At 40.9% G+C, this 26,058-nt stretch overlaps 3 protein-coding genes across 6 annotated transcripts in view; 2 read left to right on the plus strand and 1 right to left on the minus strand.

Moving 5' to 3' along the window:
- Window positions 1–404: 404 nt before the first annotated feature.
- emc3 (ER membrane protein complex subunit 3) lies at window positions 405–4,548 on the minus strand. 2 transcript variants are annotated; one of them, XM_072382231.1, is made up of 9 exons: window positions 4,459–4,548; window positions 3,866–4,036; window positions 3,723–3,780; window positions 2,779–2,872; window positions 2,151–2,255; window positions 1,937–2,018; window positions 1,768–1,847; window positions 1,577–1,659; window positions 405–1,479 (listed from the first exon to the last, which is right to left on the minus strand). In XM_072382231.1, the coding sequence occupies exons 2-9, from the start codon at window positions 4,018–4,020 to the stop codon at window positions 1,351–1,353; spliced, it is 786 nt and encodes a 261-aa protein (XP_072238332.1). In that variant the 5' UTR covers window positions 4,021–4,036; window positions 4,459–4,548; the 3' UTR covers window positions 405–1,350. The 2 variants fall into 2 exon arrangements, with proteins under 2 accessions (XP_072238332.1, XP_072238331.1); XM_072382230.1 differs by having other exon boundaries at window positions 3,866–4,025; window positions 4,447–4,515.
- A 1,962-nt stretch (window positions 4,549–6,510) lies between these two features.
- Window positions 6,511–15,712, plus strand: LOC140303468 (RNA-binding protein 5-A-like). 2 transcript variants are annotated; one of them, XM_072382234.1, is made up of 25 exons: window positions 6,511–6,602; window positions 6,991–7,041; window positions 7,132–7,300; window positions 7,388–7,531; window positions 8,305–8,374; window positions 8,732–8,805; window positions 10,546–10,629; window positions 10,729–10,789; window positions 10,874–10,939; window positions 11,016–11,176; window positions 11,278–11,375; window positions 11,628–11,715; window positions 12,398–12,457; window positions 12,556–12,628; window positions 12,721–12,824; window positions 12,958–13,084; window positions 13,190–13,281; window positions 13,397–13,582; window positions 13,669–13,818; window positions 14,131–14,202; window positions 14,289–14,468; window positions 14,660–14,734; window positions 14,841–14,941; window positions 15,045–15,174; window positions 15,349–15,712. In XM_072382234.1, exons 2-25 carry the CDS (start codon window positions 7,025–7,027, stop codon window positions 15,472–15,474), a joined length of 2,508 nt encoding a protein of 835 aa, XP_072238335.1. In that variant the 5' UTR covers window positions 6,511–6,602; window positions 6,991–7,024; the 3' UTR covers window positions 15,475–15,712. The 2 variants fall into 2 exon arrangements, with proteins under 2 accessions (XP_072238335.1, XP_072238336.1); XM_072382235.1 differs by having other exon boundaries at window positions 13,193–13,281.
- An 8,833-nt stretch (window positions 15,713–24,545) lies between these two features.
- Window positions 24,546–26,058, plus strand: part of LOC140303466 (sodium-coupled neutral amino acid transporter 3-like) — a 42,585-nt gene continuing 41,072 nt past the window's right edge. The window contains exon 1 of one of the 2 annotated variants that reach the window (XM_072382232.1): window positions 24,546–24,991. The gene's annotated coding sequence lies outside the window, so the exon portion shown is untranslated. The remainder of the gene's footprint in view (window positions 24,992–26,058) is intronic. The other variant, XM_072382233.1, reaches the window with a different exon arrangement.

The following is a 26,058-nucleotide window of genomic DNA, read 5'->3' on the forward strand; positions in this document are numbered from 1 at the left end:
ATGGTGGAAATGGGAGAGTTTGGCGAGCACCAACCATGGCAATGTTCCTTAAAATACATGGAACAAACAGCTGGAGTAGAGTGAACCGTCACCGAAACCCTAAATATATTCAATAAACATATTTATTGGGCAGGAACAAAACAATGGTGTCATCAACTGGTGATGGAACTTGAAATTGGAGATTGAAAAACAAAGCAGTTTTTTGTACTCATTTTGAAACCCAGCAGCTGATTAAAAAAAAAAAAAAGAGTCGGGGCACATTTTCACTGGTATTTTACCCTTGGAAATATTCCATATTCAACTGGCAATATTTACAGAACTATAATGCTGTTAAAATACATTAGGGCTGACAGTGAAATTATTTGTGGTTCAGTTTTATTATCTTTTAAATAACTTGTTTTTTTCCAGCTTCATTGTCACTCAAATATTCACACAAGGACGCATATAAACAGAAATGTCCATCGATATTTCCCATCTGGAAAACTGCAAATGATAAAGCCATGTGTCATAACTGAATATGAGGATTTATCATTCAGTGTCCTGATACTAATGACCGATCATCCGCGGTGAATGAACTAAAAGTTTAACTACTCGTCTGCACGTTCAAAACTAAATAAATGTGCTGCTGAACACTGCAACAGATAAAACCAGATTTTAATAAAAACTGACTTTATGCTGTACAAAACACAAAAGGAGTTAAATTACAAAATCAACTGTCTACATCGTTGAAAAACACAGTATTTCAAGCACACAAAAACGCAACGTCTTCTGGTCCCAGGCCTGCTTCCACCTTATGGGGGCAAACGCGAACAAACACATCTCTGATCTAACAATGGAGTGATTACATTGTATTAAAGAGTGTTGGAGTATAATTAAATGCACATCATTCACACCTGTACAATGGTTTGTGTCCTTTTCTCTAAAATAAAATGATGCATGTGAACAATGGAAACTGCTAGTCTAGCTGTATGTAACATAGGAGAAGCACAAGGTAGCTGTCATTCTATTACCCAATAGCATGACATACAGTAGCAAGCTAACAATGCATTCCAATAAACAAACTGTATTTTCAATTATACAAAATATATCCTATCTCAAAGGTGAAATGGTAAAAGTAAAAGTTTCTAATACACATGATACAGCAGCAGCGCCAGTGTATTGCAGCTAATTCAGATCTTCTATGGACAGGAATGGAAAGGCTACTACATGTGAAAGACAATGACCATAAAGTTGTAAACTTTGCATAACATGGAGAGATTCGTCTCATCTCTGTGGTTTTAAATAAAAACAAATCCCTGCAATGACACCACATCTTAAAACGGAAGGCTCAAATTAGTAGTGATAAGGCCATCAGAAGATGCCGCTCGGCAGCTCCTTGCTGAACATGCCATCAAAGTCCAGCTCCCTGCTCATCAGGTCCTCCTCCACGCTCTCCAGCGCCCACTGGTGGTCAGTCAGTTCTAGTGCCTCCCACTCAGCCTACACACAAAAAAAATAAATCAAGGACAAGCAGCTAAGCACCACTGCCCCCCCGACTCCCCCAAGGAGCTTATCACTCTGACATGACAGTACATACTTTGAAAGCTTTATTTGTATCTGCAGGCATCGCCATGGCAGCGCCACTCATTTGCTCTTGCATGATCCTCGACTGGTCCGCACCTTTGGAGATTTGAATGAGCGACAACAATTAAGTTGGTGGGAATAGAAAATTGTGATTCCCCCCCCCCCCCCCTACAGGAGGTAGTGATCTTCAGTGACCAAACTTACCATTATCTTGGCCTAAAATTAATGAGTACATGCTTCGAAGTCCAAACACATTCAGGAAATACCACGAGGCTGAGCTCACCCTAGATTACAAATGCACACAGTATTTCTTAGATTTATGCACAATGACAACAACAGGCGTATTTCTGCAACTCTTATCTGATCAGTTTACCAGGAGGCATCCAGTGAGAGCAGCTCAATGCCTTGCTGCAGCATGGGCTTAAAGCGAAGCGTCAGAGGGAAGGGAACCTTAGCTGTGCAAAACAGAGCGCACAAAGAACACATTTAGGACAATTTACAGTCACATTATCAAGTGACAAACTCCAAGTTGCTTGTTCGATATTATGCAGCATCAGCTACAAAGATATGTAGTAATGAGTAATTACTTGTTACAAATCCTGAAAAGGTCCAGTTGATCCAACCGCCAATGAGGATCATCGGAAGCACGTTGGTGACGTTGCCTTTCATCATGTCTGTCAGCATGCTGGGATCTGTGAAAATATGCAGCCAACAGCTAATTAACTCAACAGCTAATGCACAGTGAGTCTTCCATACTATGGCAACATTTGTTTGGCTCATTGACGGGATATTTTAGTAACTACAGACACAAAACAGGTAATAACTGGACACATTGCCAGTTCCACTTGCTGCAGACAGAGAATGTCTCAAAGTAAAGTAGCTGGTCAACCAATACCAAGAACAGCAGAGGAGTAACTCTGCTGTTCTTGCTCTATTCAATAGTCTCTTGGACTTAACAGATTGGCTCAATATGGGATGACTTCGCTGTCCTGGAATGAACATTTAACAACAACACATGGGAAGAAGAGACTTCTGCTGAATGAAAGCGATTAAATTATTTTAGTCCATCCTGTTATGAACTGGTCAGCCAAAGAAGACAAGTTCAACTTGGGATAGCACATTTCAAAGTCTCTGAATCCCTAAAAAGGATATTTTTAAATGAGCATCTTTAGTTGGGTGGGTTTTAAAGCTCACGATTACATCATCACATCGTACCTGTCATGGGAGACGGCGGAACAACCTTTCTTTTAGTCTTCTTAAAAAACCCATCCTCTTGATTATTGAAGTAGAACTTCCTCATCAAAAAGGACTGAAACAAAAAGAGATCATGAGCAACAATGTCCGACACTACTTGGCCATAAACAATGAAATAAAACACAAATGGGACATCTAATGCCAATTAACCGACTTCTCCCAGTTCATGCTACGAATATTCTTGAAAAAAAAACACATGTAAACCTCATTTTAGTTCACAGGACCTTGTACAAGCCTATAAATCTAGTCCAAATAATTCTAGTTTCTCGCTTTTTTAAGTTTGAACCTTGGAGATAACTTCAAGGATTTTTGTAATTGTTTCCAAGGCTCACCGGACTGAAATCTGCTAAACTTCAAAGAATCCTTTACAACCAAGTCATCTTTGCTTCATTTCCACTTCTCTTCAAACAGCCATCAGTTCAAAACCAGCAACTGTTTTGCTACTGAAATAAAGAGAGCTCCGTTTTCAAATGAACACTTCCAACAGTTTTTACTTTCTAGCAACCAAGAATTGATTCTGTGTAGTTTTAGTAAAGTGCAATCTTAAAAAACAAAAAAACCTTTTGGTTCCAGTGAAAAAAACGAGCTCGTTAAATTAAGCCTTCACTTGTGTACTTTGACTGTACATTTCCCCAGAAAACATCCATTCAAAATTCCATTTTTATGAGGTTTTCTAAATGTTCAGTTTTTCCGTTTACGCTGTCAATAAGATGATCGATCAGCTTAAAAAAAAAATTAAGAATACTTGAAGTACAAAGGTTATCTGAACATATATAGAAAATTTTCCATTATATTCTTTTAAAAAATGCTACGACATGACCAAAATATTAATGGTTTTGTGCTGATGCCATATACTTTGTGCATATTTTAGAAAAGGACTTGAACCCAAGAGGGCGATTGCCTACCTGTTTCGGAATGTACTTTCCATTTTCTCTAAGAATTCGGCTCCGAATAAGAACTTGACTGGATTTGGAGACAGATAAACACATTTATGGATATCACCAGCAACTGCCTTGAACGTGTCACTCTGCAAATACGGATTACCTACCTGTCAGAGACTTGCTCTAACGTCAACTTTTTGTCACTCTGCAGAAGAATTGAGACATAATGCCGAATCACCCCAACGAGAAAGGTAATGAAGACAATGGGCAACACTACCCAGAGTCTGATGTTGGAGTCCAGCAGAAGCTCAGGCTCAGCCATTGTGAGTGGTGGAACACTTGAGGAACCAAAAAAAAAAACAGTCAAATGAGCGACGGGGAAATGTGCTGCTTAGCTTTCGCCCTGTCAAACAGTGAGGGGCTCATTCGCGACTGTTGTTTTACAGTTAATACAAATAATTTTCAAATATTTTACAAATAATAATTTTTAAAAAAGGTACCAAGAAGCTGTGTGTAAAGCTGACGTTACTCAGAAGGATGGGCTCATTGTGCCGCCAGCCCCTCCTGCTAGCGAGCTAGCATCGCAACACTAACCGTTAACTATACAAATCAAGCGAAGACCTATCGTTCAATGACATTATCTATACTTGATATTATAAAGCGTAAGTTATCGGCTGGAAGCATTAGCATCAGGTATGTGACTACCATCAATGAAACAGGCTGACGCAAGCGCTAGCGTTGATGTTAGCCAGATGAGTACCTTCTTCCTGATTTCGGGGGTTACAGTAGGTGGAAACTGGCGAGTCGTCTCTGCGAAGCGACCACCACTTGCAGCACTTTTTCCGGTCTTTGAAGGACACTGCTCATTCGGTAGTTAAATAACTTAAACAATCTGTATCATTTCGCATTCACAGTCGAGGCCATCGCGCTTTGCTGGCTGCAGGAATTAACGCAGATTTCTGCTTCTGCAACTTATCTGCGTCGCACTCACTTGTCACTGCAGCGCCACCCCGCGGTGATGGAGGAAGTGCTCCCAAACTGCCTGTACCACACTGTGCTCCGTCATCGTTGTTGGCTGAAGGGATGTAAAAAACAAACAAAAAAGTCGAGAGTAAAGGCTGAACAAGGAAAAGAAACCACAGACTGAACTCCAGTTTTAGGTTTTTAATCCTTAACAACAACAGACGAGATAAATAATTTTGTTGTTGTGTGTGTGTTTGTTTATAAAACTGACATTTAACACAAGCTTTATATTTACAGAGCTATTATCAGGACCATTGTGTGGTATATATTTATTTGTTGCAATAGCTTACTCAGACAACAAGGTCATTGTTTAATCCAGAGCATCAACAGCATATATTGCATGGAAAATGCAGTGTTCCTACAACCAAAAGTATGACTGGCCTCGTCTTATTAATGTACTGGATTCTGAGAGTCAGGAATTTGTACATTGTACATCAAGTAACACATCTTTATAAGGAGCATGGATGTTTAATGATATACACAGGTTTTGGAGTATCTTATGCTACCTTCCAAGATGTCATTCAGCACATATTGCAACAGCATGGCTCTATGGTTAAAGAGTCCTGGCCCCAGCTTTCCTGTTGTCCAGACCTGTCACCCACTGAAAACATCTCGTGCATTTTGAACCAAAGAATATCAAATGTGGGTCCTCAAGCAGCAACTAGATTATCTTCATGAGCCTGTTCAATTCTTTCACAAAGATTTTATGACTGAGATTCCCACAGGAAAGACTATGTGTTCTTGTTGTTCACAGATGCTGACCAAAGAGGTTTTCACTTCTTTAAAACACTTCCTCAAAACAAACACACTAAGGCAATCCTGGCCATTGCAACTGCCTACTGACATTGGTCAAGAATTTCTTGGTCGGATAAAGTGAATATTTGATGGAAATTGGTGGAAGTTTGTAAAAAATGGCTTTTATTGGGTAAAAGAAAGTAAAAAGAAAAGAGCAAGAAAGACATCCAACCTCTGGAACTCTTATTCTGTAATTTCTCAAATGAATAAAGGATCTGATTAAGAAAAAAAACTTGGCAAAAGAGGTCGAGATTAACATTTTGGTATAAAACGTGAGCATGAGTCTAAATGGCCTTGGGCAGTACCATAGTTTCCAACATAACAGTGTCCAAAAACATGCAACACTGACCGGCAAGCATGCAAGGGTGTTAATTCTGTCCAGAGCTCTAACCTGAATTTTATTTAGTATCTGCTGAGTTAAGAGCAAAGGAGACTTTCCAACCTCAAATATCTGGAGATCACTGTAGAGGAGGAGTTGTCCGAAATCTAAGAGGAGACTTTGGTGGCTATTAGTTAGTAAGGAAAATAATGAGACATGAAATAAATAGACATGAGTGGATAATTTCAATGAAAAAAAACATAGCCCTGAAATTAAAGGAAAAAATATCATTCATGTGTCTGACTAAATGTCTTCTGTTTCTAAGATTTAACACCAAAACAAACTAAAAAAGTATTATATCATAAGTATTATAATACAATTTGGGGCTTGGTTGTACACAATCTAAACTCAACATAAAAAGCCTTTCTAAATTTACATCTATAATATACATAGGTTATACATTTCGAACGATATTTAGCTTCACTTTAACAGAAATATAATTTTGTTGGTACAGTTAGCCTAGATTTCTAAGATTTATTCAACCGAGTAAATTATTTTACCACCACGTTATCCATTTGCTGATTCTCTGTGTTGAGTATATTTTTTGTGTGTCTTAATAATCCTGATCAGTAGGTGGCGGTAACGCGCACTTATTCTACCCTTTTAAGGTGCTAGAACAACGAAGAAGACATCGCTGCTGATAAGAGCTGATAAACCTTCCTGAAAGGTCGTCATCATCCTTAACAGCTGTGTTGTTTAAAAAAACGGTATGTAACACTGAAAAATATGGGATTGTTTGTCTGTCTTTCGTAAAAATTATGCTCATTTGTTTAATTTACATTGGCTATTCCGACGGTAACTGTCAATCGTCTCCGTAAAGCTAGAGTGTTAGCAAAGGCCTGCTTGTGCTGAGGTGTCGCTAATAACTGGCCTGCTCAGTAGAACAGGTGACCTGTGGCTAACAATGATGTACATTTGTGTTGCATAACATTTGAATAACCTCTGTCCCAGCTTCCGTTTTACACCTCATCCCATCTTATGTTATGCTCACTGCACAAAATAAAATTAAAGTGCCAACGCTGTTTTGTGGTTGTGTTGCACTGACACGCATCAAATACTAGCTTACTGCAATTTGAGTTTTTTTCCCCCCTGCAGACTGACATTCACAGTTTGTTATCTACACTAAACCATGGGGACTGATAGAAGGTGAGGTACACATACACTGGTCTGTATTTCCTGCTATCCACTGTATTCATACGTGTGTGTGTCAATGGTATTTTTTGGCTTCTTTTTCAGAATTAGTCGTAGTGAACGTAGTGGAAGATATGGTACAGATGGCAGGAGAGAGGAACCAGAGTGGTACGGCAAACGAAGCAGAGATGTGGAGAGGGATTGTGATCGACGCTGGGTAGATGATAGACATAGGGAGCACTGTGATGAACGCAGGGATCGCGACAGTCCAGAGGTACGTGAATGTGAATATCATTCAAAAATGCATCTTATTTTGGTTCTAAATGTTGGGGTTACATCATTATTTCTTTGACTGCAACAGAGAGGCCGGAAACGACGCAACAGTGACCGATCTGATGATGAATATGACGGAGATTATCCAGACCAAGACTACAAAATGGAGCAGGAAGAGGAGAGCAAGACTATTATGCTAAGGGGTCTCCCTCCTAATGTGACAGAGGAGGATGTAAGTCAGAAATATTCAGTCATCCACCTTAACCCATTTAATGCAGACTAAGCAGAATATTAATTTATTAGATAAATGAATGAATAAATAATCTTTAAAAGAAAAATCTGATTCATACAAATGAAATCCTTCTCAGTCATTTCTTTTGACCCCCTTGACGTGTATGGTGGGGATTTTGTCTACAGAGGTGACTCTTCTGCTTGTATTTAATTTGTTTCTCTTTATTATTTTGTGTTTTGTTTACCTGACAATGTTTCAGGACTTTTGAAAACCTAACAAATGGTTGAAATCGCTGTCTCCTTGCTTCTTGTTGTTGTCAGTAGAGACATATGTGCTAGTCCCACTGTCAGGCTCCAGTTGTGTGGACGTCTTCAGAGGTGCTGATGTGTTTATTTGTGCTTTAGGCATAACTGCTTTGAGACATTTTATACCATAGCTGCCTCTCATTTTGAGATGTAATGTAGCACGAATATCCCACTTACCATTTCCAACAGATGCCTTAGATCTCGATGGATCAAAGATGAAACCTAGCAGAGCAACCATCTTTGTCGTAATTACTCATTAGCACCTGGAAATGTAATTGTATCACAGGTGGAAATCTTTGCCCAAAGTTCAAATCTGTCAAGAAACAAAATATTCGAGGAGAAATCCCTTCCAGCTGGCCGTCATACCAGTGTGTAATTTTTTCTTGTTGTTAGATGTTAGACACAAAGTCAAAGAGAGTAGCGTTGACTTTAATGTTCTTTATTTGTCTCATTTGTGTTTTCCCTCAGATTCGCATGGCCCTCGAGCAGCTCCAGGGACCCCAGCCTGTCGACATACGTTTGATGAAGAAAAGGGCAGGTTAGTGTTGCTGTTCAGAGGAGTGTCTCATTCACTTTCATGCTCTTTCTTACACCTTACCTCCGTGATAACTTGAAAAGTAGCCCCATATTAAACTGTCAGAAGATCCTTTGTCTGGTTTGACGATTGCGTCAGGTAAGGAGGTGACTGTATATTTGCCTTTGTGTAAAGACATGACAAGCTTTGGTAAACAAAATTCCACTTTCCCCATGACCTTGTAAGCACCCATCACCCCACCCCCACCCCCCCCACCTCCATATCTTGAACTGGGCTGTACAAGCCCATTGTAAATTTGTATGTTGCACCAAAGCATTCTAACTAACACACCTCCCGTCTATATTTGAATGCTGTCTCTAGGTATAAGCCGAGGTTTCGCCTTCGTGGAGTTTTATCACTTGCAAGATTCTACCCGATGGATGGAGACCAATCAGGTTGCTTCAACAATCACCAAGTCTAGAATTATTCTTGGAGATTAGAGGCCAAATTAACCTCTTCCATGACAATGATATCAAAGAGCTGAATCTGTTTGTTTTAATTTAGAAATCCTTACTTACACAAAGCTGTGATATCAGAGATGATCATCTCTGATATCATCTCCCTATCAGAGATGATTATCTTTGATATCACACTTTGCATATTTCTTCTCTTTTTATAGCCACTAATCGGCAGATATTTCAGTCAAAATGAGTCCTCTGCTAAGTTTAATGGAACTGGTCAAATTCATCATCACTGTGTAAGGTTTTCCACTTCGGCAATGCAATGAAATCTGTCAGTTCTGCTTCAAATAATTTAGTAAGACACAATATTTAGGGTCTTAAAGCAACACTATGTAACTCGATGAACTTGTGGTAAGCTGTCAAAATCGATAGCTTCTTAATTTATTTATTTTCTCGCAACAGTGCTACAAACTCGGCAAAACCAGCTAATATTGATTTGCAAGTCCACTGTCAGGACGACCAGCTCTGTATCTCGTTCTGCAGCCTGTGACTTTCGCAAAGCTGCGATCAGCAGCTGACGCACAGTAAAAGATTCGGTCGTGTTGGGCCTCCTGCTTAGTCACTCCGAGTCAGCGTTCTCTTTGATCTTTCATCGACGTTCGGAGCTCGGAGGGAAAGTGGCTCCTTTCCCCGGAGTACGAGTCGGTATACTGTGAAAATTAGTGGGAAGCTGTTGTTTTAGGGCAGAATAGTTGCGTAATGTTTACTACGAAAGGCAACTTGATGCTGCAAAAAAAAAAAAATCCCTAAACACTTGAGATTTGCGAGATCAAGAGTAGAATTAATTTTGGCAGCAGGCGTTTTGCTGGGGGACAGTAGATCAGACCGATCCGTGTTTGGTACTGGAAGCGAAGGGCTGGTTTTTTAGGTTTGATGACAGCCAACCACAGTGGCTCATAAAGAGCTTAACGCAGATGCTTCAAGTAGAGCTGGAGACTAATTTGTTATGACATAAGAATTTGATTTACCAACTCAGTTTTTATCTTTATTTCTGGTCTGTTGAAGCAAGCCCGTGAGGCTCCGTGGTGGATTAGATTAGTTTTCATTTTATTGTCCCACAATGGGGAAATTCACATTGTTACAGCAGCAATAAAGATCCTTAGATGGTTCTTCCAATCACCTAGCAGGTGTTATTTTGAGAGCCTTTGCCATCTTCAAAACATTTCTTTAAGCCACGGCTTCCCAGATGCTGTGTCAAGTTAGCATAGTGTTGCTTTAAACTAATTAGCGTTTTGCCGCTCCTTATGAAGAGCACACTTCCTGTTTCCAGAGAAGCCCACGAGGCCTTGTTTAGTACTGACTGCCTTACTGTTCCATAGCACATTCTGCTCCAGCTCCGCCACGTGGATAGTTTCTCATCTCCATTTAACAACCGAAGACTGGAGTGAGACAGTGAGCTGGCAGCACTCCGGTCCCAAACACTTAGAAACATTCGTAGAAGCTCATTCCCTCACACTCAGAGCTGAATCTTACTCTCTGAACCTCTCTTTCTATCTCTGTTGCCTTTTACCCCCCCCGAGACACTCCACCTAAGCAGCAAGTGTAAACCTAGCCACTGTTTCCACGCGCTCCAGCTGCCCTCACCCATTAGATGGGCTAGTGGCAGGACCTTACCAGCCCCTTTGCTTAAATCGTGTGGGATTTGGATATAACTTGTGGCTTTTGACTTCACAGAACAAGCTGGTGATCCAGGGGAAAAGCATTCCGGTTCACTACAGTAACAGAAGACAGAAGTTTGAAAACTGGCTTTGCAATGCTGTGAGTAGAATGGCAGCCTACAGCGTAATTCCAGTGTTTGTGGGTGGGTTTGTTTTCTGTCTCGAAGAACAAATGTAACGCAGTCTTCTGTTGTTCCAGTGTGGTCTGTATAATTTTCGGAAGAGGGTGAAGTGTTACAGATGCGGTGCGGGAAAAACCGGTGAGTTCCCTTTCTGATCGAGTTTTGCGGTTGTCTGGTTCCATGTTAGTGGTCGGTTACAGCTCGTGCGTTTTTCTTTTGTAGGAGAATCTTCTGCAGGAAGCGGTCCGGTCGTAGAGTCTCAGCAGCCAGCAGAATTCAGTGGAGACAGTGAGTGTGTTCATGTGCCTTCGTCTTCCTGTGCACACGTACAGCATTTGTTAATCACCCTCCTTGTTGCTCACAGCAATCATTTTGAGGAACATCGGCCCCCTGTCTTCTGTTGATGGAATTCTGAACATACTGGCGCCATATGCCAACCTGTCCTCCAGCAATGTGCGCCTCATTAAAGACAAACAAACGGGACAGAACAGAGGCTTTGCCTTTGTCCAGCTCTCATCTCCCTTGGTATGTCCCCACACTGTGGTTGTACTGTTGTGCGTGTGTTTCAGCTACACACACACACACACACACACACATTCAACAAAACATCGTCATTATTTTTACAGGAGGCTTCTCAACTGCTCACCATTCTCCAGAGCCTTCAGCCACCTCTAAAACTGGATGGAAAGACAGTCGGGGTGGACTATGCCAAGAGTGCTAGAAAGTGAGTCATCTCTGTCACAAACACACACAGACTGTTTGTTTTAGCTTTCTTTTGCATATCATATAGTACAGATGGGCTATTTTGGATCTGCACAGTGTGTAATATTGTACACATGCTCTTTGTGTGCCTAAGAGTGAAACTGGTGCATTTATCGGATCACTTCCAGCTGCTTGTTTGTCTTTTACAGTTACACAAAGTTAAACCAAAGGAAAAAAAAAAAAAAAAGTGTTGAATTCAAAGTTTCTTTTCCAGAGACTCCGCTCAGCCCGATGGGATCAGAGCCAGCGCTCTCTCTGTTGCCAGCACGGCCATTGCTGCTGCTCAGTGGTCATCCAGTCAGGTATCGGGTCGTTTTTGTTAAACTTGAGTTCATTCAAGATTTCTTTTTAAAATGTCATTTCAATTTATCTGAAAATTCCGTGAAGCGCGCTCGCAGCTGTTCGGACGGTAAAACGAGACAACGAACACGTGTGGCGAGAGCCGCTGAAAGCTTGTGCTCATGCAAGTGTTATCCCTTATTTTTAGATTATCACTTTGAAGAGTGGTGCTGAATATCAAGCCACTCCCTGTGATTTAAAATGCTTGGTGTTGCTTTGTTTTCATTAGCTTGTTCTTGTGTGGAAGCCCTCCTCTTTATTTCTGAATGAAAGTCTGTTTCCTCGCTTGCTTTGTAGTTCTTAATGATTATTACATTTTCGCTGATAGTTGTAAATTACTTGTCTGGCCTTCCTTTTGCCAGTCAGTCTACAGTTTTAATTAATCTAATCTAATGTAATTTAGAGGGAGCTAAAAAATAAATGGACAGATGCATCAAAATGAGGACAGGGTTTTTTTTTGGTTTTTTATTAGATACCTTTTTAAAGTGACTCATTTGAGTTTGTGCTAATTAACCCAGAGGAAGTTCAGTCTCCAAAGTGTGATATTATTTAATGAGTTGATCTGTATTTGCACATTTATGAGTTTATGGTTTAGCTTGTGGACTGTTACTGACTTTGTCAAATGTCTGTTTTTATCCTTTTAAGTTGTCTCAAAATTCAGCTGCCGGTGTCACTCTTCCTGAAGGTTACGCACCACAAACCCTGGTTGGTTTTTCTTAGTTTTTTCACACTTTTTATCGCAGCAATGACTTTAACAAGAAAACTCATGATTGCTGCAATGTCATTCATGTCCTCTCCTTTAGGGGGCCACGTATCAGGTGTGGCCGCAGCAGCCTGAAGGCCTGGCTCCTGCCATTGGGGATGGATTACTTGGAGGTATAAAGGGCTTCTTCGTCACTCACAGATATTCAAGGTACCAAATGCTGAAATTGCTGACCCGCTTGCCACGACTTTTCATCTGTGTGCAGCCGCTCCAGCGATGAAACCTTTGATCCCCGCAGCTGCGGGTGTGGTCCTAACCCAGGCAGCTCATGTTTACCAACCTGTCATCATCAGCCAGCCTGCCATACAGGTACTTTGTGCATAAATGTGGAATCTCTGTGAGCAAACAGCCGCTGACCTTTAATAAATCGCTGGTCACGTGCTGTGCATGAGAAAAGGGTCATTTTTTTTCCTTTTCCTTTTCCTTTACCCCCTCCTTTCAGACGCATCCAGTCGTGCTGCAGCAGCCAGCCGCACAGCAGGCCGCTGGTGTTTGCACCACATCTCTGGCAACGCCGGCATCTTCTGCTGTAGCTACAACAGCCTGCGCCCCGACTGCTGTCACTCCAGGTTTGTTTGATTTGTTACCTCTCTGTATGTGACTGCATCGATTCACATTAAACTTGCTCCACATGAAAGAAAGCTTTGTTTGCACCTTCTTTTCTTTATTTGTAGCAGTCCCCGACACATCCACGTACCAGTATGATGAGTCATCGGGTTACTATTACGATCCACAGAGTGGCCTTTACTACGATCCCAGCAGCCAGGTGGGTACAATTTCATCTAAGTGTATGTATTGTTGACACCTTGCTGTCTGTGCATTATTCTTATGGAATACTGTTAGTACTTTACTACTTTTTTTCCTCTGCTTGTCAACAATAGTACTACTATAACAGCGAGACTCAGCAGTACCTCTACTGGGACAGTGAGAAGCAGGAATACGTTCCCGCTCCGGCTGAATCTGACTCGAGCACAGAGTCTGCAGCTAATGCCTCAAACACAGCCACCGCGAGCAGTAAAGAGCCCAAAGAGAAGAAAGAGAAGCCCAAGAATAAGTCTGCGCAGCAGGTCGGTGGCACTTTGAGCTGCACGCGTTTGTTTACACCGCTTAAACTCCTCTTTGATAGCGTGATCGTTTGTATCTTAAACTACAGATTGCAAAGGACATGGAACGCTGGGCTAAGAGCATGAATAAGCAAAAAGAAAGTATTAAGAGCACCTTCCAAAGCTTTGGAGCTTTTAAAGAAGACGACAAGAAGGAGTCCGCTGCCGCAGATGCAGGTTTCTCCCTCTTTGAGAAAAAGGTAGCGTTAAAGTCACGACTGGGCAGCAAGATGATTTTCTTTTAGATTTATTGGGATGCTGTGGCAGTGTCCTACAAAACTGCTAATTGGAATTGAACCTGGTGGGGGGTTGTTTACATTTACATCAGAAAATAAAAAATCTAAATCAAACATACAAAAATCTTTATCACAGCTACCGTCACACCTGATTTTCTAAGTAATTTCCAGTCTTTAAAACACTTAGATTTTTTTTTTTAAACAGGATTAAATGAGAGCCTTTTTGTTGTGCACAGTAAGTTATTGTTTAATGATGGAACTGTTTACTCTTGGCAGATTGGAGGTTTTGAAATGCCTTTACTCATGACTGAACAATTGAGGCTCATTGAGCAGGAGGTTTCAGCTAAGGTTGGTTTGTCCCCTTGCAATTATCTTCCTGTCCCACGTTTGATATTAACGCAGATGATCTAACATTGCTTTAATTCATGTTTCAGGCTGATATGGTGGCTGCTTACAATGGGGAAAGTGACCCAGAGGATGGCGGCATGGAAAGAGCAGCCGACGAGGAAGGAAAAGTAACAGACTGGAAGAGGATGGTTTGCCTGCTGTGTCGTCGGCAGTTCCCCACCAAAGAGGCTCTACTGCGTCACCAGCAGCTCTCTGACCTCCACAAGGTGAGGATATTAAACAGCAGGCGCTCAGTGTGCGAGGAGCTATGAATATTCTGCTCGCTGCCATCTGTTCAGCACATTAAGTCTCGATACGAAAGGCAGATCAAATTCAGTGTATTAGAATCCGCTGCATACCAAAGCGTGGCTTTATGTTAATGCCACTGAGTTTTCGGTTATAATTTCTTTTGTTTTAGCAAAACTTGGAAGTTCAGAGAAGGTCGAGGCTTTCAGAGGCTGAGCTGGAGGAGTTGGAGAGGAAAGAGACTGAGGTATGTAGCTCAAACGTCTAAAACCGCCGGGTCTGTTTGTATATTGGGGATGTATTGAGTAAAGTTTCGTGTTGATTTTTATTTATTTATTTATTTTTTTTGGCAGATGAAATACAGAGACAGAGCTGCAGAAAGGAGGGAGAAATATGGAATTCCTGAACCTCCGGCACCAAAGAAGAAATTTTATCAACCACCGGCCACCGTGGTGTAAGTGTTAAGAGTTAAATCTAGCTGACGGTGCGGAAGTGGTTCACCGTAATTCTGCTCTGCTTTACCTTTTCTAACCTCTCCCGTCACTCCCCACCAACAGGAACTACGAGCAGCCCACAAAAGACGGCCTAACGAGCGATAATATCGGGAACAAAATGTTGCAAGCAATGGGCTGGCAGGAGGGTAAAGGTCTGGGGCGCCACCAACAGGGCATCACGACTCCCATCGCAGTGAGTAGACGAACGACACGTCGTAGAACTCTTACAATTTGTCTACAGAATAAGTCGTCTCTCGAAAGCAGCTCCACTAACAGCTGGAATCTGCCCCTCAATTAGCAGTATTACCTGAGGGGCACCTGTGTCCTATCTGTCTCTTCTAATAACCGTCTTCACTCCTCCTCACAGGCTTCTTTAAGGACAAAGGGCACGGGCTTGGGTATTAAAGGAAGCTCCTATGAACTCTCACCGTCCGACACCTACAAGGATGCTGTTCGCAAGGCCATGTTTGCACGCTTCACCGAAATGGAGTGAACCGAAGCAAGAGAAGGAATCGTACAGAACTATTAAATCCTAATTTCTACTTGTCGACTGCAGATTATTTTTCCCCTCTGTACAAATTTCTATCCTCGCCATGTATATAAAATGTACTTTTTTTTTTTTTTATTTTAAATTTTATTTTCCTGTTTATAGCTGAACATTTTGTCATCCAAAAACGTGTAACTGTACATTCTGTAAATGTGGTAGATATTCTTTGTTTGTGAGAATCTCTAATAAACAGAGCTGTGATTAAACTGGCACACGGACCGTCTATAAAAAATAGTTCAAATAGTTTTTAAGAACAACTTTTAAAAAATAAACTTGAATGAAAGCAACTAAACGGAAGGATAAAACAGAGCCGCTCTTACAGTTTCTGTAGAGCGATTTAATGAACGTTTAAAGATCACTGTAGGTCTCGGAACTAAAATGCAGGATGTCAGGATATCACTGGACATGTTGTCTACTCTACTCTGCCACCAGCCGTCTTGGCTGCTTTTAAATCCTCTTCCCTGGAGCTTAATGTCTACCACCTTTGACTTGTTCTTGCTTTAAAACCCTGCTTTTCTTTTTGAGTGTGCCTCAGATTCTTGATCCATCTCCTCTTCATCATTTCCTGGAGGAATTAGGACAAATATTCAAGACGGGCCACAAATGCGGAGGTTAATAACTCAGCCGCCTCCTCACCATAAGAATGGATGAATTATATTGTTTGGCTTGCTACAGAAGAAGAGTGGTTAAGCCTTTAAGGAAGATATTTCTGGTTCTCTGTGGATCTCATGGTCTTTTTTGTGTTACACGAATGAACAAATGGCTGTTATTCAGCATCGTTTGCTCCTGGGCTGCACGGTGGTGTCGTGGTTAGCGCTGTCTCCTCATAGGAAGAGGGTTCCTGGTTTGAATCTCAGCTCTCTGTGGGGCCATGTTTTCTCCGTGTGTGCGTAGCCTTCTTTCTGGTACTCCACCTTCCTCCAACCGCCCAAAAACATGCATGTCAGGTTGATCGGTGACTCTAAATTGACTTTAGGCGTAAGTGTGACTGTGGATGGGTATTTGTCTTGTTTGTCACTGCGTGGCCCTGCGACAGACTGGGGACCCATCCTACCCCGCCTCTCGCCCAATGACAGCTGGGATAGGCTCCAGCCCCCGCAACCCTGAGTAGGATTAAGCGGGTATAGAAAATGGATGGATACTTACTCATTTTGATCCCCGGTGTCAATAGAAGATGAATATCTTTTTAAAGTTTAAAGTCACTAAACACAATGAAAACGTAATCCCACAAAATTACTCGGAACCATACTCCACTATTTGGAAATGTCCCTTTTAAAAATGTATAGTTTCTTAAATTTCAACATGTAACGCGTGATTTGCTCGCCGCATTGAATCTCCTGTTTTGCTGCGGCTGTGTTTTTATCAGCAGCCTCCCTCCCTGTCTGTCACAGTAACATGACAGTTGTCCTCAGCACACTGCAGGGTACAGGGTGGAGCAGAGAAGGGAGGATTAGGATCACTGGTGTTGACTCACGACACAACAGACACAATGTTGCAGCGAGATGGAAAATTTGTATCATTTCCGTGAGATTTTCCGGGTGAATCTGCAATCATGTCTCCACGTGTCAGACCATGTGGCATCGTGACGAAGGAGGCCAAATCTTATCCGGGTCGCATCTCAACTAATGGCAGATTAAGTAAGCCCGTAGTAGCAGAATGACGGTCCTGATATCTCTGTTGATTAATACTGCAGCACAGGATGAACTGTGCTCACAGCCACACTTGTGAACGTCTACTCAGTTTTCAGCATGGCTCTGGCTCAGTTTACCAGAATCTGTGTCAGTTGACTAAGCGCCTTTGCATAACACAGTCAGTGGCCACATTTGTGCTTAATAAATTGTGAAAGGATGAGGCTGACATGTGTACCTTTTGCCCCAAATATACATAGAACGGGAATGAGTCCATTTTTAGCTTCCACACACTTTATGTTGTACAAAACGGGGATTCCTGAAGCTCATATTGAAATCGGTTCCGCATATTTCAGATGCAGAGTTTCAAGTTTTTGGTCTGAACAGATGTTTCATCCTTGCTTTTGGCACCTATTACCATGCAGCCATGGAGCATGACCCAAATAACGTATTTTGCCTTGCAGTGTAGCATAGTATTTTCCATTTAGCATTCACCTCGTACACTAACACAACAAAACAGCTATCTCCCACTGAAATCCAGTTTTTTTCCTCACATTTCACGTAAAATCTTTTAAATTTCTACTCTATATGGACAGTTTTCAGGCCCTTTCAGACTTTCAGTCGACGCAGCTATTCTCCCCAATGAGCATCTTGTTTATTGACTGAAAAATAAGATTATATTCAATGTTTTAACATATTCAGATGTTTTTAGGACACTGATAGTTGAGCCCTGGAGCATTTCCCTGGAGATGATTCAACTGAATGCACATATCTGTTGATGCGCAATAGAGTCGGAGTTGATTTTGCAGAAGTAATATTTAGCCAAGAGAGTTTAAGAGAACTGTCCTTACACCTGTGAGACAGGGTTGTGTGAAGGCATCGAAAAGAGGAATACAGAAAATAAGTTTCTTTCTTATATCTCGCTGCTTGGCAAAACCAAGAATTTGGGGTCAATGAATAGGGAGGTAAGGATATGATTAAAAAGTTTCTACTTCTTCCCGCTCGTTTTCGGACATGAAAATTGAGTTATTTATACAACATATTAGGCCCTGTCATGGACTGGTGACCCATTCAGGATGCACCCTGCCTTTCTCACAACGGTGACTTGGATGGACTGGATAAAGAAGGCATAGAAGATGGATGGAATGTGTGAAAGTATGTGTGATAATTTGCAGTAACACCTTGAGTATCGTGCTTTGTCATTACAATTATTACAATTGAAATGAAAACAATCAATGGTTTCTTTCTGATTTCCTTCTTGAATTCCCGTGTGGAGCTGGGAGAACCTCACTGGAGGAAAGTCATCATTGCCACCTCAGTCAGGCCTTTGTTGCAAGCCAATCAATATTCATTTAGCTTTTTATTTGGCAGATTTTCATCTATAGAAATGATAAACTTACCACTTTTTTCCCGATGAATGCTTTTACTGGTTATGATTTTTGTTTGCATGCATTTATATGATATTTAGATTTATCATTCATATTATGTGCAAGATAGTTGGCAAAAATGTTGACTAATTACTGAAAATTTAAGATTCAGGGACTTTAACTTTTTTTAGTTTTACATTTTGTTATTTTTTCATCCATTGTTGTAACTTGTGACTTCCCTCATTGATCCTAAGGACATACTGTACAATTTCATGATTTTTCTACATCTAAAATGTTTGTGTTCCTTTCCTCAGGGATCAAAAAGGAAATACATCTAAGACTATACTGACAACAAACACATTTCAAACAGAGGAACCCACACTGGTAATACACTTGTCTCATGCAGGCAAGTCCTTTAAAACTCCAGCCCAGCTGTCCAAACACGGAAAAACAGAATTCAATATCTGAGGAACTTACCATCAGCACATTAATTTAGAAAGAGTTTAGGCGCATTACAGAATCTCAGCATTCATAAAATGAGGTATTTCTGCTTTATTATTCAGTATTTACTTGGTGCCCCCTTTGAATGTTTTGGATATTTCTCCCTGAACTTAATTCTCTCATGGGATCTGAGTGGATATTTTAGATCAAGTCAGAATGTGTTATTAACAAACACAAGTTATACTTTCTCATTATAAAAAAAACCCTTCAGGTTGGAGAAGTTTTTTTCCCTCTTCTTTAAATGAATCCTTAGGATGTAAATGGTTACAAATGAACTGGAATACTATTGTATCATAAATAAATAACGTACATTAAATGAGCTCTTAAAAGTCAAACTTGAATAATGTTTTTTCTTTCTAACATTCTTTTTTGTATTTATAATATGCACCCATTGCATATTCTCTTTGTGTTTGAACAAATGTCTGTATGTCCCATCATGTGTCTATACAGCAACCAGCCTACAGAAGGTTACTGAGTAAACAAGATTGGATGGTCAGTCACAAGTTTGCTGGTATAGATTTCCTCAGTGTATAGCAAGCAACTGGCAAAGAGATTTAATTTAATGATTGAATGGTGGCAGTGGTGATGTTGCCATCTTATTCCACCAATATGAGACCCATAATTGGTTTAGATCCACAAAGAAAGACAGAGGTTTGTGTTTGTTGAGCGTCTTTGTGAGGCCGCACCGATTTTTGCGGTCTCAGGTGGTGAATTGTAACTCAGTGGTTTGATTTGTCCCTTACGAAAGGTGGCGTTGTCATCGTGGAGAAGAGCACCGCCACCAGGGTAGATATATTTCATCACAGGACTAAGATGGTCCCTCAAACAACACTGCAGTGTCCCACAGCGTGCCCCATACAGCAATCCTTCCACTGAAAATGCTCTTTCTTTTCAATCTGTACTTTAGATCAACATAAAATATGTCTAAAACATATATGCCTACGTGTTCAATTTACCTTTAATTGGCCTTTAAGAATGCTAAAATGTGTCAATTACCATCAAGCACAAGACAACTGACCTTCATAGTTTGGGCCTCAATGTTTAAGCTCCTCTCTACAACCTCTCTGCTCCTTCGCGGAATTCCTCCCGCAGAGGGGAATAATGTTCAGGATATTTCTCTATGTTGCAAAGCAACATGTGTGTGTGTCTGTACTACAGTGCAGGCTCTTTGATGGTCAAAGAGGAGGATGGGCTGGTGGCCCAAGTATGTGTTTGTATGTGTAGGAGAGGGGACACTTTGTGAACTTGTTCTGTAAAAACTTTCTCAAATGATTGAAGTCCAGACAGAATAACAAACAGCAGCTCTCTGGTATGACAGATGTCTCCTCTTGATAAATGCTTCTGTTACTCTTTGATTGTTCATGCATACAGTGTTGTGTTGTAGCATTTACAGTTACTGGGTATTTGCTATTCCCCCCCCCCCCCCCCAATGATGTTGATAATAGTGTTCAAGAACAACTACCATGATAAGTAAATGTGTCAGTTAAGTAAAACAGCTCGTATGTCAAATAATCTTTTTTTTTTTTTACGACAGCCACCTTTTAAGTATGATACTGCTGAAAGCTGATCTGTTTCCAAACTTTTTTGCTCAGCACGTCATCCTGATGGCAAGTAATTAACCCGTTACAACTGAATAGTGTTGGCTGACTGATCTTTGACTATTTTCATTTAAAACTTGTTCAGTAATCTAAAACTAAAATTTCCAAATTTTAGAGACACCTATAAAATGAAAACTTTTAAGCACTGACGTATCTATTTTAATTACCACAGAGGAGAATATTCATTTTCCTGCCAATATATATTTCTCGCTTACTGTAACTCAAAATAACACAAGACGGCAGCCTCAGATTATTTTAAAAAAAAAAACTGCATGAAAATGTCCCAACAGGCTATTGCTGTTGGTTACTATGATTTCAAAAACGCTCACTGCAAAGAGAGTTAATATTCCATTGCAAAGTGAGGCCATACATCTTAGAATAAAGATATTTGCTAAATCCAAAGACTCAAACGACCCCTAACATATGCGATTTGCATCATATTTATCCTCTTCTCCTTATCTACTCATTTCTTATTCATGTAAATAAACCTGATCTGCCGAGCAAGCCGTGCATTTTTCTTTAACACCTACAAACTGACTCATGCCTGCAGGCCCTGGAGCACCATGTCAGGTGTCGTCAGTGTTATGCGATGTTCACCCAGCATGAATATGAATCGCAGTCACACTAGATTTTCGAAGCACTAAAAAAACCTGCTCTAGACTGCCTTTAGTCCAACATGAAGAATCATCTCACTGAAACCCGCTCTCAGGTAATAGCATAACTGCATCATTTCCAAAGCATTGCTATTTACTGCTCACCCATGAGTGGACCACATTGGAGAGATAATCACATGATGACTGCCATCTATTACCCACATGAAGAATGCACTGGCAGATTGACCTTAATTGACTTTGAGTGTAGCATCTTGCGGTAGCGTTCAGCAGAATCAACTCAATGGGTTTAGCGGTCTGTGACAAGATCTTTTCTTCCTGTTCCTCCTAATTATGAACACTGCGAAGGCCGACAGTCTGTGGAGGACTGCAGGAGGACACAAATCAAGCTCTAGACTAGTAATAGAAGCTGTTTAGGATAGACCTCGAATAACTCAATGCGTTTGTTACATTTTTTGTATGTAGTACTGCTGCTGAAAACCCTAAATCCACTTATGTATTTACTCCCGTTAATCTCTGGCATGGATTCAAACTTGCCTGACCACCCTGAAGTGACAGATTTCCTTTGTTTTCTGAAATCAAAGCAGCTCAGAGTGCTGTAGTGCTTTGTAGACGGAATACGGCAAAAGAAGATGGAATAATATGATTAAAGTGTTGAAGTCTCACAGACTTAGAGTTCTTTTCTGCTGCCAACAAATAATTCTTTGAACAAAATTATCGTGAAACTAAGTTTAACCAGTAATTTAGATTAGAAAAAAACAACAACAATGACTTTAGAATCTCAGTTTGTAGGTGTTAAACCAGTTAGATTGATAAAAAAAACTCACTAAACTTCCCAGTTTCAGATTATTATATGGTGATAGCTTTCATAAAATGTATTTAGTTATTTAAATGTACATTCAAAGTACAGCAATATGAGAAATGCAAAAATAGCAAACTATTAGTGTCAAGTTTGAATCATAATAGTTCAAAATGATGAATATAATATAATATAATGAAACAGTTACATAAAACAGTAAAAAATAAATTTGGAGTTTTATAATTACACATCTAGAAGGTCCAAAACAGATTAGAAATCTATTGATATTAGGGAGGAAAGCTCATTTTTGTCAGGCATCTGGTATGCTCAAGATAAACTGAATATGAAGTGAAAGCTACTTATAAAAATTTAACTATTGAAACGCGTCTGTAAGGCAACAAAGTCATTTTCCAGTAAGGGCTTTACAGATAATGGGTATTATGTTATTTTGAGGACAGAACGCCATCCTGACTTCATGAACTGAACACAATAATGTCACAATAAGTATCAACCCATCTCAGAGCAAACTGATAGAAGGTAGTCCAAATTTTAGAGACTATTGAGGAGGCTGAATATATATTCAACAGTCTTACTGCACTTTGTTAAACTGAAGTGAAACATAATCAACTTGTTTGTGGCCTTGGACAAAACGTTCTTCTCATGTACATGGACATGAAAAATAAATTACAAGCTGGCCTGTTTAGTTTTAAGAGGCATAAAAGTCCATATTAGAAGACCAGATGAGTGGGAGATTGTGCGACATGAAGCTGTCCAACCTCCCTGTTTATGCCCTCAGAAACAACCTATTTTACCTTTAAAATACTGTGCAATCTTAACTGGTAAATAACTTGTAGGTAACTTAGAATAAACATATATATTTTTGAGTCCTTGTAGCACTCACCAGGCTCAAGTAATGTTCATGTCTAATCCCAACCAAGAAGAGACAATGTTTCCTAAAAACTTATTGTTGAGTTTATGCGTCCATGAAGGAGATGGCAGAATTGTAAAAATGATGTATTTTAGTCCCAACCATGACTGTTTTCTAACCCTAACCAAGTAAGATTATTGCCTAAACCCAACCAGGAAGTGACAAAAGTGTTTTGGTAAATTGTTGTTGAGTTGTTGACCGAAAGAGAAAAAAAAGTTCTCTCTCTGTCTTGAACACGAAATGGGTTTAGAAAATGGATGGGTAGATGAAAATGTCTTTAATTAATTACTTCACTTGATGCCTGATCAGCAATGTAATGACTCATTCTGTAAGGTTTTTGGTCACCATTTGAGAGCTGAAATGCATGAAGCCTTCTGGGTTTATTTAGTCAGAATCTTTTCTCAGTGGTTGTCCAACTTGTGATGCAGACTCCTGCTACACCCAGTTTCTATGGATACTCTGTGCTGTGCAAGTGATCTTGGCTGCCAGACGGTATTCAAGAGAACCACACATCTATCATCTTGTATGGTGACAGATAGGTGAGGCAAGGTGCGTCTCGTGCCTTTTTTTAAAAAAGAGGAAAGAACAGGGAGTTCATGCAGCTCAATTAAATTGTTTTCCCTCCAGAGCCAGTAACATATTGTCCTTTGTCTATACATTCTGTTCATTAGTTAAAATTGTGCTAAACTTAACATACTAACATGTTATGTGAGAATTAGGGAGCTCAGGAGTTAAATAGCTGATAAAAACACATGCCCTCATGTGCACTTGAGACTCACTCTTTGGCAATTGCATACATCTGCAGAGCTCCTCCAGTGACCTGTGGGATGCATAGACCACTTTCTCAACATCTTTGGCCCTCTCCTCTATGGGTTGCCATTCCCCACTGGGTCAACCTCAGAGCAGATGCTTGCTTATATATGTCTCAAAGGTAAAATGTCATCCGCTTACCACAAGGTTGGGTTCACTGAGACGGCTTCAAAGGAAAACCATTGTTGCTTGCTGAGAGGATAACATGGCGTTTATAATGCAAGAAACTGCAAATAAAGACAAAACGTATGCAGGTATTATACCTTTTAAATCAGGTAAAAAGTCCATGTATTTATTTCTCTGTAATATTTGATAGAAGTATTTATTTGACTCTTACTACCCCTTCGATTATGGGCTACACAGGCAGTAACCTGGTCTAATTTAACCAAAGGTGTGTGTGTGTCCTCCTCAGCGAACATGAGCTGGAGGGGAGAGGGAAAAAAAGACGATCCCTGGAGCAGTGTGTGACATCCAAACGCGCTGCCGCCGATGACCTAGAAATGCAGCGTGCGTTGCCCATCCTGTGTGCGTAAGCAGCAGCGGAGGCACTGTCTGGTGTTTACGTTGCTGATTGCGTGTCAAAAGGAGACAAGGCAATTGGATAGCTTTTTAATAAAAAGTGGACACGAGTTCCATTATCGCAAGCGATTAAAGGGGAAACCATCAAATGGAATAAATAAATGCGTGTTATGTGTGGTGTCCTCGCGCTCATTCACGCTCTTTCTCTGTCTGCGCGCGCTAAAGCACGACACAGAATGAATAAGCTCCATGAAATATAACCCGCCACCGATGTGTGAAAACACAGTCCCATCTCCAGCATATTGAATCGGCGGGCACAATCTTTTAACCGACCGATGCTACGAATATAGTGCCGGTCATCAGTGCCAAACGATTAGACAAGCGCGTGCCAAATCGGGGGGCTCTCGCACTCCTGCGCGCTCTGGCATGCAACAGACACTGCACACCAATTTCATTTGAGTCTCTGACCGTGCGTGCGGTAGGCGGAACCCGAACACTCCTCACATCCCACTTTTTGAGAAGATTACTAGGACAATTTACTGGGAAACACATGACAGTTACACAGCTGGGAGGGAAGGCGGACGGACGTGCAGCGAGACTGAAGAGGCAGGACAACACGCCGAGGGTCGAGACGAACAGCGAGCGGAGGCGAGATCTGTTTGGAGATATTTGGAGTTGGATGAGGGTATTGACACTTGCCTGGTAAGGCACCGAGAGACAAACAGCTGCTCAACGTGTTAACCTTGATGTGAACGTGATGTCGCCCATTGAACTTGTCGACGTTATTCACGTATAGTTCATTTTTAAAACCCCAAAACGACGCACTTCATGCATGCGTGCATGTTCAGCCTCAACCTCTGTGTGTAAGTGATCATGCAAAGTAGAGGTCCAGTTAGATCATGTTGCTTTGGTTATTTAAGTTGTAGATGAGAAACCTCGTGTTTCTACCACGATCTTCAGGTCTTTTTTTGGACTGCATAGACTCATTTGTACATGCTGTATTCCTTGGGGCTTATCTGTAAATCTCTAGGAATGGTTTGGTTCACAAGTGAATAAATGTTTACTCTGCGTCCAAGAGGATCACTGTTGGAAATTCTGATGATGAGTTGTCATAGTGTGATGCTGTGCTTTAATCAGTCAGTAGCTGAGTGATAGCAAACTTGGGAATAGCATGGAATGGCTCTTCTGTGTGTCGGTCAACTCGTGAACTCGTGTAATATTTTTTTTTCAATTTTCACATCATAGTGACATGGCCACTGCAGACAGCCCTATCCACTTTTGTATTTTACTACATGTACGGCACTCAGGGTTAGGGGTGGCATTATTTGATTGGATGCAATTTGATGACACGGATGCCTGGATTTTACAGGCTCTCACATTTTAATTTTGGAACATTACATTTTAAGTCGCACTGGAAAGGCATCCACAGCTGGCTCATACTGCTTCACAGGGTGGCTACAGGTGCCATCTGCTCTTTATGTTTGGTCATGTCTCATAGCCTGAGGGACAAATTTGGTCATATGCCAATTCTAAGAAGACTAAGGCAGGAGCAGCATAGCAGTTTGCAGGTCACATGACGATATAGATTTCTTACAGTGTCAAGAATGAATGCATTAGAAGGATTTTTCGCAAACATATTCATAGATCCTGCTTTGCCTGGTGTATAAAACACTCTCAGACTGAAACACTCAGCATCAGCAGAGTTTCTTGAGTGACCTCCAGCAGGCAGTCCTCAGTTGTTCTCTCCTCCTTGATGAGTCACTTCAGGG

Source organism: Leuresthes tenuis, unplaced genomic scaffold (assembly GCF_036924035.1).
Source record: "Leuresthes tenuis unplaced genomic scaffold, fLeuTen1.0.hap1 SCAF_3, whole genome shotgun sequence".
Lineage (NCBI taxonomy): Eukaryota > Metazoa > Chordata > Actinopteri > Atheriniformes > Atherinopsidae > Leuresthes > Leuresthes tenuis.

Bases quoted from the DNA above. Each gene is read 5' to 3' on its own strand.
- emc3 (XM_072382231.1), bottom strand. From the start codon at position 4,020: ATGGCTGAGCCTGAGCTTCTGCTGGACTCCAACATCAGACTCTGGGTA. The intron at 2,873-3,722 runs GTAGGCAATCGC...TTTTTGTTTCAG, and splicing joins GAAAGTACATTCCGAAACAG to TCCTTTTTGATGAGGAAGTT. The intron at 2,256-2,778 runs GTACGATGTGAT...ATATTTTCACAG, and splicing joins TCCGCCGTCTCCCATGACAG to ATCCCAGCATGCTGACAGAC.
- LOC140303468 (XM_072382234.1), top strand. The intron at 10,940-11,015 runs GTGAGTGTGTTC...TGTTGCTCACAG, and splicing joins AGCAGAATTCAGTGGAGACA to CAATCATTTTGAGGAACATC. The intron at 15,175-15,348 runs GTGAGTAGACGA...TCCTCCTCACAG, and splicing joins GCATCACGACTCCCATCGCA to GCTTCTTTAAGGACAAAGGG.